The sequence below is a fragment of the Saccopteryx leptura genome, chromosome 5 (assembly GCF_036850995.1).
Source record: "Saccopteryx leptura isolate mSacLep1 chromosome 5, mSacLep1_pri_phased_curated, whole genome shotgun sequence".
Lineage (NCBI taxonomy): Eukaryota > Metazoa > Chordata > Mammalia > Chiroptera > Emballonuridae > Saccopteryx > Saccopteryx leptura.
Window position 1 is genome coordinate 28,712,680 of NC_089507.1, and position 15,462 is coordinate 28,728,141.

A 15,462-nucleotide genomic window follows, 5' to 3' on the forward strand; every position below is an offset into this window, starting at 1 on the left:
GATCTTAAGGTTGAGACTATAGTGTGGAATAAAACAGAGTGCCTGCTCCCGTGGAATTTATATTCTAGGGTGAGATAAAAAACTAAAAGAATCCTACCTTTACAAACTGTAAAAATAAAAATCAACATAAACACACCCTACATATTATATATACCTCAAAAATCTGTGCAAGCTGGACTTCTTTATTTGTGAATATGGCATGTATACAGTGAACGGCCTGTTTTGCTTGGTGTGGAGTACCTCTCTTTGCTTTCTGATGTAAAATAGGAATTAAAGTCCTGTAAAAAATAGTATCATAGTTAAAAAACCCCCCAAAACACCCATAAACAACAAGCAATTAAAAAATTGCCTGATCTATAAAAAGATATAAATTCCACTGTCCCTAAGTATTATTCAAGAAATACAGTGCCTCAAGAAAAAGGCTACTTCAGGGGACAATTTTTGTTTTAAAGCCATCCTGTAAATATGGAGAAATAAACAAGCCACCCGTAATTTATAATCTAGAAGATGCTCCACGCCATATTTTTACATTTACTTTCTAAGTAGGTATTACCATATTTCACTTCCCTTTCACAATCCCCTTATGTTATTTTAAAGCAGCAATGGGGGAAAAGTAGCAAAAGAACAAGTTTTATTAAAAGGTTGAAATGATCATATCAGCAAAAGAAAGTATGCAAGAATATAGACATGCATTTATGTCAAATCACAATTCTAAGTATTTTTACATGGATTAATCCTCAGTCACTCAAAGAGGATTATTATTACAGTCTATGAACACAAAACTAAAGCACAAAAATATTATTTAAGCCTCTTAAGGTAACAGAGCCAGGAAATGGTAGAGTTGGGACTTGAAGATAAACATTTCTGTTCCAAAATACATGCACTTAACCTCCTTACTGATAGTGAAGATCTAAGTAAAACAATCTTTCTATAGCACAATGCATAAATACATATGACAGTATTAAAGCACTAAATGTTGATATGGGAAAACAGGTGGAATGAAGAGCAGCATGTTTGTATCAACCTATAAATATCAAGCATAGACATCAAGCAGATAAAACATTCATAAAAATATATAAAATGCTAATAATGATTTTTTTCCTTATATTTTTTAAAGTTTCAGTTTTTTACAATGAACATGTATGCATTTTTCAGAAGGAAGTCTGTAAGGCAAAATAGAAATTTAAGAAAAGATACTTGGACCTGGCCAGTTTGCTCGGTGGTAGGGTGTTGGCCTGGGATGTGAAAGTCCTGGGTTCAATTCCTGGCCAGGGACACAGGAAAAGCACCCATCTGCTTCTCCACCCCTCCCCCTCTCCTTTCTCTCTGTCTCTCTCTTTCCCTCCTGCAGCCAAGACTCCATGGGAGCAAAGTTGGCCCAGGCACTGAGAATGGCTCTATGGCCTCCACCTCAGGCGCGAGAATGGCTCCAGTTGCAGAGGAGCAATGCCCCAGATGGGATCGAGCATTGCCCCCTACTGGGCATGTCGGGTGGATCCCGGTTGGGTGCATGTGGGTGTCTGTCTGTCTGCTGCCTCCCTGCTTCTCATTTTGGAAAAATACAAAAAAACCCACATAAATAAAAAAAATACTTGTCATACATTAAATACAATGTGATCCTATTTTGTAGATTATAAGGTCAGTGATATTAAACACAGTGGTGACACAGGCCCTCTATTATAACAGGAGGCCAGGCATTAAGGAGCAATACCCCCAACTCCAATCATGCACCTCAACAAAAAAAACATGGAGCATATGCTAGTCTGTGTAAGTCTGACTTGGTATGAACATACCACGATCCTCTCCATGCAGGTTTGTAATTATGATAGGGATTTCCATGCCTGAATAGCCTCATAATGGAATACTGTTTAAGTCTTTTCTTTCATAATCTCATTTACCAGAGTAACAGTCCTTGTAAGTAATAGAAATAAGTAACAATGGAAGATATCATGTTGTTCAAATTGTTGTTAAATGTGTTATTAATTCTTGTCAACCTACTAAAATGATACATCAATCAACTTCAACCTTTCCCCTTGCTTTTCTGACCTGCTATAATTCTAGGATGCCATCAGGGTTGTCACTGACATCTGCAATGTTGTGCTTCTCTGCTCTTCAGTGATTCTCTCCTTCCTTTCCCATGAGTCTGTTGCGACCCACAGGTTGAGAACCGCTGACCTATACCCATTTTTCCACTGCTTCCTTTGGGATAGAATTCCTTCACGAGTAAATCAGATTTTCCTAATTTGAAAAACTCACCAGAAACTTTATTCTGCTGTGTCAATGATTTTTTTCTATAAAATACAAATATAGAGAGTATCATCTCTAGAGTATAAACTCTTTGAGAGCAGGGACTGACTATGGTAAATCTTTTATATTAGCCAGTACAGCACTGACAATGAAGAGAATGTATAAATATTGAATTACTTACCAAATTTAACTATTAGTTCACAAATTTAAAACAATAAAATCACCACTGCGGCCCTGGCCGGTTGGCTCAGTGGTAGAGTGTCAGCCTGGTGTGCAGGAGTCCCGGGTTCGATTCCCGGCCAGGACACACAGGAGAAGCACCCATCTGCTTCTCCACCCCTCCCCTTCTCCTTCCTCTCTGTCTCTCTCTTCCCCTCCCGCAGCCGAGGCTCCATTGGAGCAAAGCTGGCCCGGGCGCTGAGGATGGCTCCATGGCCTCTGCCTCAGGCGCTAGAATGGCTCTGGTCGCAATAGAGCAACGCCCCAGATGGGCAGAGCATCGCCCCCTGGTGGGCGTGCCAGGTGGATCCCGGTCGGGTGCATGCGTGAGTCTGTCTGACTGCCTCCCCGTTTCCAACTTCAGAAAAATACAAAAAAAAAAAAAATCACCATTGCCAACAACCACACAATTAAGAAATATTTTATTAGGCCCATTATGTGATTATTCCAACCTGTGGTGGCACATGAAGGAAGTAGCTATTGAATTTCTAACGAGTTGGAGAGAAAGAGGTGGTCATAGATTAGGAAAATATAATAACCATAATTCTAAATTCTATGATAACTTAATATTTTAAAATCATACTGTTATAAACAAGTTGCAGTTTGTTCTTCCAAATATAATCTAACCAGTAGGGGAGGAATGAGGCAGGGAAAAGATGAAACAAAGAATACAGAAAAAGAGCTTCTAAATAAAAGCTGTCTTCCCTCTCTCCTGTCTTCCTATGTGAAAGGGAAGCAATGACCCTACAGATGAAAGTACACACTTAGAAAACTTTTATGTTTACTATGAGAAAAAATATACTCACGATCGTATCTGGGGTAGGTCTGTTTCTATTTTGTGGCCTGTATTTCTAAAAATTTGTATCGCAGCTTCTGCTACCTTGTCATCTTCCATTCGTAGGCACTGTAACAGGGACTCATATGTCTCTGCAGAGTGGAACGAGGTAGGATGTGTGAAAGACAGAACCTGGAGGAATACATAGAGCTTTAGAAGTACAGACAATGGTTTAATCCATTAAAAAAAGATAACTATAAATGTTATTTAAAATTATGGGCTGCATAATCTAGCTAGACAGAATAAAGATTTATGTTAGATACAGCTAACAAGACATTGTGGATATACTGTGCAGTAGATTCCTGAAGACAGTTGATACACAGCCCTTGCCCAATTTTCTTTTTGACCTCTTAGTCTATTCTGATAGTAGGAATGTAGAAAATGTGGCTCCTCTTTTATGGTGTGTGATGTGATGTGAACAAAATGCTAACACAGAACTTTATTTCACAGCGAAAGATACTCTATAAAGATATATAAAATATTTTAAGTGAAATCCATCACAAAACGTTCACTCATCATAAACATAAACAAAGAAGCCATTTTTTAAAACTTTTATTCATGACTACAAACATATAAATAATTATTCCCATTTATGATGACCTAAGTCCCAACCTATCCTCAAGAAATTTACAGCAAGTTAGACATGCCTACAAAGTTTACCTTCCCTAAAGTGGAAATAATTTAGTTAGCATAATATTGGAAATAAAAGTTAAAAGTTGAGAGGCACAGAGAGAGAGAAATGCAGTATTTAGTCTTCATTAACTTATGCAATAATTACTTATTGAATGGGTAATAAAGTAGAGAGACTGTTTCATTTGGTGAGGTTTACAGTGATAATATTTAGTTATGAAGTCTTAATTAGAGGGGGGAAAAAGCAAATTTGAAACACTAAATCAACGAATTAAAAATGTTTAAAGATGATTTCACTCTTAAAATTTAAAAGTATAACTCTATTAATAAAAATGTAACTAAAATCTTTCTCATGAAATGTCAAATCAATTCTTTCCATAAAATGATCTTTAAGACCACTCCAATACAACCCTCTTTTCTCCTTAATGTCCACTGCACTGATTTGCTTCTTTTCCCTTAATTTATATGTTGTAGTGGTCCAAATGTCTCTTTACCTTCAATTTTTTTCTCTTTACTCCATCCAATAAAAGCTCTATCAAATGCTGTTACCATATTAAAAGCAAGGCTAAAAAGCCCTGATAGTATCTTTTGACTCCAATGGCACTCCAAATCTGCAAACCCTGTTTCCCATTACTCCCCAAAGCAATCCTTTTCTCTAGTCAGGCTAGATTCCTAGTGATCCTTAAAATGTAAGAATTATTCTCTTTGATGATGCTGTGTTTCCCCTAGATTAAGTCATAACTTTTCTACAAAGTCTTGCCTGACCTTGCCCTTCCTAGTTGCTAAATTCTCTGACTTCTTTGGCATCTATTGTAATCACCAATTGTTTAGAAATTCCCTGTTCAGCCTGACCTGTGGTGGTGGTGGTGCAGTGGATTAAGTGTTGACTCGGAATGCTCAGGTCACAGGTTTGAAATCCCGGGCTTGCCTGATAAGGGCATATATGGGAGTTGATGCTTCCTGCTTCTTCCTCCCTTCTCTCTCTCTCTCTCTCCCCCCCTCTCTCTAAAATGAGTTAATAAAATCTCAAAAAAATATTCAGACAGATGCTATCATACTAATTCCTGGGAGCAGTCCTACTACCCCAGATGCAAGTTCTTTAAAAGGTGCCACATCACTTAGCACATACTGTTACAAGCACAGCAGACATGGAAATGATGAACAAAATAGCAGAAACCCAAAAACATTATTTTATAAAGTAAAATAATTACATTATAATGTAAAAACATGTTATTTTTCTAAATAGTTTCCAATGAAATAGAGCCTGACTCTTACATATCCTTGGTAAAATTCAAATTGTGAATACTGAAATGCTTGGAGACAAAATTGTTTCAAAAATACTGTACCTTAAGAAGTTCAAGTCCTGAACGAATAGCTGTATCTGGACTTACACCCTCCTCTTCATCATCAGCTGTCCCCTCTATTGATTTATTCATCAATTTTACCAGCGCACTATTAATACAAGAAACTCTAAATCAGTAACACCACTAGATTAGTAACTGTACCCTAACTGCACTGTGGTGGGACATAAACAGAATCTAAAAATCAGATTCAATTATGTTCCTGAGGGAAGTTATTCTGTGACTTTTTAAACTTTGTTCTCTACTCCACAGTTGAGTTTATTTTTAGTTTCTCTCTCCCCAATCCCAAACTCAATGTATAATAACTCTACTGAAAAAAAACAAAACTAAAATTAAATGACACACATTAGAAATATATTTATATAAGTATAAACAATATAATATTCATTTTCATAAGTAAAGAGATCATTTACAATTTTGAGAAAACAAGATGGAAGTTGCTAAATGAACAAAAAGGTAATTCACTGAAAGAAAAAAACAAATACATGGGCAAAGGGATTAAACTAATCACTGGTAATTGATTTGCTAAGTTAGTAATCCATGCTAGAAATTTCTTCAAAAAAGCAATTCATCAAGTATATTGTTATATTCATCAAGAGAATCACCAATGAAAAAACATTTAATTGTCCGATATTATGGAATTAGTTTTTCAAATATACTTAACCACCACAAAATGTATTGCCTGGTCAATAAAAATCAGACTGTGGAAACATGGTACTATATTAAGTAAAAGCAGATACGATTTTTGGTTTTGGACTGTTCCCTCATCAGTAAATTTTAAAAGGTACTGTCTTCTTCAGACAACAGTACGGTGATTACAGGAGGAAAAGCGGGCTGAGGGGAGGCAGAAGAGGGAAAAGGGAAATAAACGGTCATGTAAAGAGACTTGACTTAGGGTGGTGAACACACAATATGCAGATGATGTATTTTAGAATTTTATATCTAACAGTTATTCACAGGATTGTACAACTATTACCACAATCTAATTCTAGTTTTTACCCCATTCTTGAAGTTCATCCATGGTGTAGCATGTATCAGTACTTCATTCATTTTAATTCTGAATAATGTTCCAGTATATGCAGATAAGACATACTTATCTATTCATCAGTTGATGGACATGGGTTATTATTACTTTTTGGCTATTATGATAATGTTGCTATAAGCATTCATATATAGGTTTTATGTAGATCTATATCTTCAATTCTCTTGGGTATATAAAAGTGGAATTGCTGGGTCATATGATAACTCTACACTTAACTTTTTGAGAAACTGCCAAATTGTTTTCCAAACCAGCCCTATACATTCCGACCAGCAACATACAAGGATTCTAGCTTTTCCACATTCTTACCAATTCATCTTTAAAAAAAATTTTTTTGTGTGTATGACAAAGACATAGAGAGGGACAGATAGGGACAAACAGACAGGAAGGGGGAGAGATGAGAAGCATCAGTTCTTTGTTGTGGCACCTTTGTTGCTCATTGATTACTTTCTCATATGTGCCTTGACCAGGGGGCTACAGCAGAGTAAGTGCCCTTGCTCAAGCCAGCAACTTTGGGCTCAAGCCAACAACCACGGGGTCATGTCTATGATCCCACACTCAAGCCAGATGAGCCCGCACTCAAGCCAGGGACCACAGGGTTTCAAACCTGGTTCCCCTGAGTCCCAGTTGGATGCTCTATCCACTGTGCCAAAGTTTGGTCAAGCATCAATTCATCTCTTTTTGATTATAGCCTCAAAATATTTCCTTATGATCCTTCTGTGTTGAATACCCTATTCCCAAGCTGGCAATCACTGATCTGCTTCCTGTTGCTATTTTACCTTTTCTAGAATTTCATATGCTTTGTGTCAGACATCTTTTATGTGACATATGTTTTAAAATTCCTACACTGGTATTGGTAGGATCAGTAGTTGTTCCTTTCTATTGCTGAGAGACATTCGATTGTATAGCTATATCATAGTATGTTTATCCAATCACCAACTGATGGACTTTAGGATATTTCTACTTTATTTATTTATTTAATTTAAAATTTAATGGGAACGGGGTGACACTGACCAATTAGAGTACATAGGTTTCAGGTGAATACCTCTATAGCATTAGAACTGTTGATTGCATTTTGTGCTCATCACCCAAAGTCAAATCATTTTCTGTCACTGTAAAACTGTACCTCTTTACTCGCCTCCCCTACCCCTTTCCTCTGGTAATCACTTCACTTCATCTATGTCCATGAGTCTCAGTTTTATATCGCACCTATGTGTGAAATCATACAGTTCTTGATCAGTGTTTCTGTTTGTCTCTCTCTTCCCCTTCCTCTCTCTCTAAAGTCAATAAATATATTTTTAAACAATTCTTTAAAAAAGATATAAAGTTGCTACAAGTAGCTAAGTCTTTATGGAAATATATTTTATCTTTTCTTTTTTTTTTTTTTAATTTTATTTTTTTAATGGGGCGACATCAATAAATCAGGATACATATATTCAAAGATAACAAGTCCAGGTTATCTTGTCGTTCAATTATGTTGCATACCCATCACCCAAAGTCAGATTGTCCTCTGTCACCTTCTATCTAGTTTTCTTTGTGCCCCTCCCCCTCTCCCTTTCCCCCCTCCCCCCATAACCATCACACTCTTATCAATGTCTCTTAGTTTCACTTTTATGTCCCACCTACGTATGGAATAATGCAGTTCCTGGTTTTTTCTGATTTACCTATTTCACTTCGTATCATGTTATCAAGATCCCACCATTTTGCTGTAAATGATCTGATGTCATCAGGAAATATATATTTTCTTATAGGCAAATATCTAGTATTGGGATTCCTCAATTGTACGGTAATGTTATATGTACACTTTATTTCAAAACAATATTCTGTTTTCACATATCTCAAGTGAACAGAGATGTAATCAATGTTAAAGTGTAAGTGGTCATTAAAATTTTTAAGAAAACTCAGACTGAGTATCCAGATTGAAATTTTCTTCTCTGTTCTTATATTCTAGGTTTTCTTTAATAAGCATATATAAGCTAAATATAAAAACAAGAACTCTTAAAAAACAAAATAGCATTGAAGTAAGCTGAACATGAAAACAGACCATACTTACAACATGAATGATGTATTATTCTCCCATTAAAAAGGTATACAGAAAACCTTTTAGGTCTTCTTAGGGATCAAGAATTTAAAATTACAACACTGCAGTTTCATATATTTAATTTTTCAGTGAATATATTTCCTAGCTTACCTTATGGCTTCTGAATCAATATGCACAGGTGCAATTCTTTCCAACAGAAATTTGACCATCTCTAAAAAAGGATTTGTTGGCTGCTTAGGATTTGCAAGTTTCCGAGCTATTTCTCTCTATAAAAAGGAAAGAGTTTTATCATAAGTATGATTCACTTTCATGTTTTTCAAAACAAATATGATTGCAGGCATCAAAGCCTACAGGTACCAATCTCCCTGGCTTAGTTCTCTAGTGTTTTCCTAGGAATTTGGCTGATGAGTGATAAGTAAAGAGAACTAAGTTAATCATAGCCATATTCCTAGATAATTCAGAGCTCACAAAACTGGTAAATTCATGTAAGTAAAATAATCTCTGTAAACCAGGGTTGCTTTTGTGTGTGTGTGTGTGTGTGTGTGTGACAGAGACAGAGTCAGAGAGAGGGACAGACAGACAGGAAGGGAGAGAGATGAGAAGCATCAATTCTTCGTTGCGGCACCTTAGTTGATCATTGATTGCTTTCTCATATGTGCCTTGACTGGGGGGCTATAGCAGACCAGGTGGACCACTGCTCGAGCCAGTGACCTTGGGTCCAAGCCGGTGAGCTTTGCTCAGACCAGATGAGCTCACGCTCAAGCTGGCGACCTCAGAGTCTCGAACCTGGGTCATCCGTGTCCCAATCCGAAGCTCTATCCACTGTGCCACCACCTGGTCAGACTGTAAAGCAGGTTTTAATGAAATATAAATTTCTCTAAGCAAAATTAGAAGTACAAATGTAAAAATATAAATACTAACCACACAAACATCTGCCTGTTTACATGAACAGGTTGGGCTGATTAATAACTCCAACTGAGACCGCAGTTTCTCATCATCACCAAGAACCTGGTTAAATTTTTTCACAAAATCTTGGGCTTTCCCAGGGTCAGGCAAATTCTCTATAAAATGAAAAATGGAAAGAGAATCAATATTATCTTAAGAAAAACTACTCTACTAAACTAAAAAGAAGGTGTCTTAAAAATAATGCTGACCCAGCAAGAGAGTATCAGCCTAACTGGTACTTAGAAATAAATTACTAAGAAAAGGATCATTTCATCTTACTTAGATTAAGCTGATAATCCCATTGGGTAAATTATTTGTCTGTTTTGATGTTTATAATATATATACAGAGTGAATAAACGTACTCACTTGCTATGGTCATCAATTTTCCAAACATGGCAGAACAGTTAGCCTCTGACTGAAATTTAAACAAAAACAAAAGAAGTCATATATGCTAAGAAATTTCTGTAAGAAAATCTATGCTCAGTATCATACATTTTTAAAAGTTAAGTACAATCATCACAATTTACCCACTAAAAAATGAATTATCATTTATAGAATTATATCTATACCCTTTGTTAAGCTGGGAACAAAAAATTATGTAGGAGCAACAACTATCAAGCTAGGACAAATAGAAGGAAAGGAAATTTCAGTAGGAAAAATGATTTAAGCATTTAGAGTACAAACTTTCATAGGGAATTTTTATCTTGCCAGAAGATTAAACAGGATTTTGATATAAAATAATTATATAAAATTACTATGAAAGCATACACCAAAGAAAATTAACTAAAAATGTGAAGAGTAGAAAAATTTTCTTCATGAATAGAGTTCTATTAGCTATTTTGTTGCCCACTACTTATATAAACCTCAGAAAATCACCTTCCTTTCTTCCCTTTCCTCAATTACAATAAAGTATGACTTAAATTTGTATCAGAAATTGGTAAACTATGGTTTACCAATGGATCATCTGTTTTTGTTAATATTTTGTTATTAACATCAACATTTTGTTAATAATTTGTTAATATTTGAACACCATCATGACCAGTTATTTATATATCGTCTATGACTACTTTTGCACTACAATGGCAGAGTTTAGAGTTCACCAGAGTGTATGGCTAGCAAAGCCAAAATTTACTATCTGGTCATCTAGGAAAAAAGTCTGCTGACTCTTGCTTTAGTGTCCATGGGCCCTTGAAAGGTTTCAGTCTATGGTTCTCTGTTTAAGAATATTAATTCTAGAAAACACATTTAGAAGAGATCATGTTTCCTTCCCCCACCTTCCAGAAAAAGTTGGGGCAGAATTTCTTTGTTAATTTGACTTGTCATATTTATAGAATTGATACTTGATCTGATAGACTAACCACTGAAGGACCAAAAATTATAGATTGAAAAAAAATTATTCTAATATAATTTTACCTTGAGATTTAATTCAAATTATTTAAAAATTGATAAACTGTATAAAATTTCAGTGTATTAAACTAGAAAACAGCACTTCTTTCCTTGTGGTGAAAAATAAGAATTTTTTATATTCATTTGAAATGGAAATTTAGCTTAGATAACTACAGAAATTATGTTTAACTGACAGTTGGAAAATAAAACATTTGAGATACTTTTTACTTGCTTCATTATATATAACTACAGGAAAACTGAATAATAACTAACAATTTAAACAAATCATGAACTTACTGTAGGTTGCTTGTGTAAATCCAACAGTTCTCGTACATGACTTCTAAGCATGTTCTGACACTTCCACATTTCATTGAGAGCTCTGTAAATAAAGTTATAAATATGAAAAAGTATATAATATAAAAATACTGGTAATTATCCAACTTTTATTACTTTTCTTGTCAATGGTGCAGATACAACATTCTTCTACATCTACCTAAAATTTTAAGCACCAAAAAATTTATTTATTAGGATTAAGATAGTTTAGTGTAAAATGGTAAATATAAGGCTTCTTATGACAGAAACAAAAGTAGATTTAACGGCGGGTACACTGGGCACACGCCCTGGGCCCCGACTTCTGAAGGGCCACGCAAAACCCCAACTTTACACTTTTTTCTAATGTAAGGGGCTCAATATTTTCTTCTGCGCCTGGCGCCTCAACAGATCTTAATCCACCTCTGAATAGAAAATATTTGAGAATTTTAGAAGGATAAACACTATCCTCCCAGGTAAAAAAAGGAATTGAAAAACATTCTAAACAGTGGTAGCTACAATGTTCTGATACAAAGAAATATAAAATGCATGCTATAGAAAAAAATCAGATAAAGGCCTTTTTATGCTAGGCCAAGGGGGCATGCATCAAGGGCTGTAGATTAATTCAAAATATGAAATTTCTTAGAAATGATGTAGATTTGATATGCTACATTTAAACTGAATGTGTTTATTTTAGACTCTTTTCTCTCCATGAAAGCAGATTTTCTTCTCTCACAAACCTACCCCATAATTCCAGGTGTCTAGAGGACCTCTGGGAAATTAGTATAGCTCTAAGTATTCTTGCCAAATATTCAGAAATATAAAGAGAGACCAAAACAAAACAAAACAAAACACCTTAGGCCAGGGGTTTACTACCTATAGTGAGTATTAGGAACCATTCGCAAATCTTTTTACAGTGGACAGCTGGCCTGACTGGTGCTGGTGTAGTGGATAGAGCCTTACCTGGGACACTGAGGTCCCCAGTTCAAAAACCCGAGGTTGCCAGCTTGAGCATGGGGCACTGGCTTGAGTACAGAATCATCGACATGATCCCAAGGTTGATGGCCTGAAGCTCAAGGTCACTGGCTTGAGAGCTCCCCGGGGCCCAGGTCAAGACACAAATGAGAAGCAATCAATGAAAAATTAAAGTGAAGCAACTACAAGTTGATGCTTCCCATCTCTCTCTCTCATTTTCTATCTCTGTCTCTCTTTAAAAAAAAAGATAGCTAATACCTCCTGACATGATGCATCAAAGACACAATGTTACTTTTGTGGAATTGCTGCTGATAAAGCTGATAAAGCTTAATCTCAATCTAATAAAGACTGGACAAATTGAAGGGACACTTTACAGAATAATTAGCCTGTACAATATTCTTCCAAAAACCACCAAAGTCATAACAGACCAAGACCAAGGAGTGGTTCCATATTAAGAGACTAGAGACATTACAAATAAATATGCAATGTGTAAACCTACAAAAAGAAAAACATCCAGAAAGAACATTATTTGGACAATGGAGGAAATCTGAACACAATGGATTACAAAATAATACTGAATCAATGTTAACCTCTTGATTTTGATAAGGGTACTCTGGTTATATAAGAGAATATCCTTGTTTTAGGGGATATATAGTGAATTTAGGGATAAGGGGATCCAATGTCTTCAAGTTACTCCCAAGTGGTTCAGAAGAAAATATGTATACTGTCATTCTACATAGAGGTGATTTAGATATACTTGCCTAATAAAAGAACTAGTCTGAGGCTTAACATGGAAAAACTCCAACAGTGTAACTTGGATCACTGTCAACAGGTGGACAAAAGATAATTTTGACAAGGGGACTTATTTCAATCCCTGAAACCGTATTACTGACTCATTTGTCAAATATGCCTACACGTATGGGAATATTCCAGCTTTTAACTTAACATAAACTTAAACAATTTTCCTCTACATATATTTATCTGAAGGTCTTCATTCAACCAGAAGCAACAACCCTGCAACAATAATTAGATAACATAAATTTTATGAAATTTTCAGGCAATACTCCAAACAATCATTAAAAAGTAACTTACTTGACAGCATTTGGATCCAAGCTAGCATATAAATAATACAAGCATTTCATTCTCTCTTCTGTTTCCAGGTTGTGGGGGACAAGATACTGAGCAAAGATTTTCTCTACCAACAGCCTATCAAACAAAACCCCCCCCAAATAACATAATTATTCTGTTTTTTAGAGATTTTTCTCTATAGTCTATGAAACAAACAAAACCCCAAATAACACAATTATCCTGTTTTTAAAGAAACAATAGCCATTTTGTATTTTAACTATATTCTGCAAAGATAACCTGCCAATGGTAATATAAATGTGTGCAAATACAATGAAAAAGATCAGCTTGTGATTAGTTTTTTTCCCTTGGAAATAGTTTTTTTAATATTTTAAAATTTTATTCATTGTTTAGACTAAAAAAATTTTTTACTTTACAACATCAAATATATCCATAATGTCTTGAAAAAGGCAGAACAAAGTCAGATAGTAACAGTCCACATATTAACATATGAGATACAGTTATTTTTATATTTAGAGCAATGGTGACTATTTGTTGCTTTACCTTTTAATTGGTCCACATGAAATTTGTTCTAAAAGGGTTATATGTTATTTCTAAACACAGGGCAGTAGGGTATTAGGCTACCTATTCCATTGGTCTACAACAAATTACTTAACACTACATATATAAAGCTATGCTCTTGAGAATACCTAAGTCTCAAAAAGATAACCAGCTTAATTTTCTTTGATCACAGTTCAGCTCTTCTCTCATGTTGTCCTTTAAAAAATCAGGGGGATCTTTGTTCATACTACTTCCTGAAAAAAAATTTTATTTATTTTTATTTTTATTTTTTTGTATTTTTCCAAAGTTGGAAATGGGGAGGCAGTCATACAGACTCCCGCATGCGCCCGACCGGGATCCACCCAGCACGCCCACCAGGGGCGATGCTCTGCCCATCTGGGGCGTCGCTCTGTTGCAACCAAAGCCATTCTAGCACCTGAGGCAGAGGACACAGAGCCATCCTCAGCGCTCGGGCCAACTTTGCTCCAATGGAGCCCTGGCTGCAGGAGGGGAAGAGAGAGACAGAGAGGAAGGAGAGGGGGTGGGGTGGAGAAGCAGATGGGTGCTTCTCCTGTGTGCCCTGGCCGGTAATCGAACCCGGGACTCCTGCACGCCAGGCCGACGCTCTACCACTGAGCCAACCGGCCAGGGCCTTCCTGAAAATTTTGCTTTTCCTGTGTAGATTTTATCTGTTTCCAGTCTTGCTAACAACAACCTTGTATTTATTATTTAATACCACTGGAAAAATACAAGGGCTCTTCATTAATCAATAAAATACATATCCAGTGATGCAAAGTAGTCAGTCTAATTCAACTGTACACTGAATTAGTATTTTGCAAAAACAAAAACCATTATTACAACATAGAATAAGTAACATTCAAGCCCTGGCTGGTTGGCTCAGCGGTAGAGCGTCAGCCTAGCGTGCGGAGGACCCGGGTTCGATTCCTGGCCAGGGCACACAGGAGAAGCGCCCATTTGCTTCTCCACCCCTCCGCCGCGCTTTCCTCTCTGTCTCTCTCTTCCCCTCCCGTAGCCAAGGCTCCATTGGAGCAAAGATGGCCCGGGCGCTGGGGATGGCTCCTTGGCCTCTGCCCCAGGCGCTAGAGTGGCTCTGGTGGCAATATGGCGACGCCCAGGATGGGCAGAGCATCGCCTCCTGGTGGGCAGAGCGTCGCCCCATGGTGGGCGTGCCGGGTGGATCCCGGTCGGGCGCATGCGGGAGTCTGTCTGACTGTCTCTCCCTGTTTCCAGCTTCAGAAAAATGCAAAAAAAACCACAAAAAAACAAACAAAAAAAAACATAAAAGTAACATTCACAAAACATAAGGCCTCAACACATGAAAAAATAATTATAACTATGCATAGGGATGAATGTTAACCAGCCTTACTGTGGTGATCACAATATACACAAATACAGAATCACTGTGTTTTATGTCTGACACTAATATAATTATGTCAGTTATACCTCACTAAAAAAGATGATACAGTAATATCTCTGTTGATATTTATACTGCTGCTAAAAGGAAAAATTACAACTAGCAATTATGGGGTTTTACATTATTTTATTTAATCCACCTGACAATTCTCTAAGGAAGGCTTTAATATTACCCCATTTTAGATAAAACTGAGAGCACAGAAGTTGTCAGTTGTGCGAGAACACATACCTAATCAAGGGCAGAATGAACATTTGGTCTCTCGTCTGATTCCAAAGCTTATGACTATTTCGCTATTATTATTGTACCCGTGCTAGAGCCTTATTTAAACATAGTATGTATAAATATACAAAGAATAGTTTTTAAAGTTATTAAATGGAAGTAAGCTGTATTTTTTTAAAATTTAAAAGCACTTTT

At 36.3% G+C, this 15,462-nt stretch overlaps 1 protein-coding gene across 4 annotated transcripts in view; it reads right to left on the reverse strand.

The window, feature by feature from the left end:
• PDS5A (PDS5 cohesin associated factor A) overlaps positions 1 to 15,462 on the reverse strand; it is a 118,762-nt gene that overhangs the window by 48,313 nt on the left and 54,987 nt on the right. For all 4 annotated transcript variants that reach the window (XM_066387386.1, XM_066387389.1, XM_066387388.1 and 1 more), the window contains exons 13-20: positions 13,080 to 13,193; positions 11,001 to 11,082; positions 9,684 to 9,732; positions 9,294 to 9,433; positions 8,523 to 8,638; positions 5,278 to 5,383; positions 3,273 to 3,433; positions 155 to 278 (exon numbers count right to left, since the gene is read on the reverse strand). In XM_066387386.1, coding sequence (XP_066243483.1) covers positions 155 to 278; positions 3,273 to 3,433; positions 5,278 to 5,383; positions 8,523 to 8,638; positions 9,294 to 9,433; positions 9,684 to 9,732; positions 11,001 to 11,082; positions 13,080 to 13,193 — 892 coding nt within the window. The remainder of the gene's footprint in view (positions 1 to 154; positions 279 to 3,272; positions 3,434 to 5,277; positions 5,384 to 8,522; positions 8,639 to 9,293; positions 9,434 to 9,683; positions 9,733 to 11,000; positions 11,083 to 13,079; positions 13,194 to 15,462) is intronic.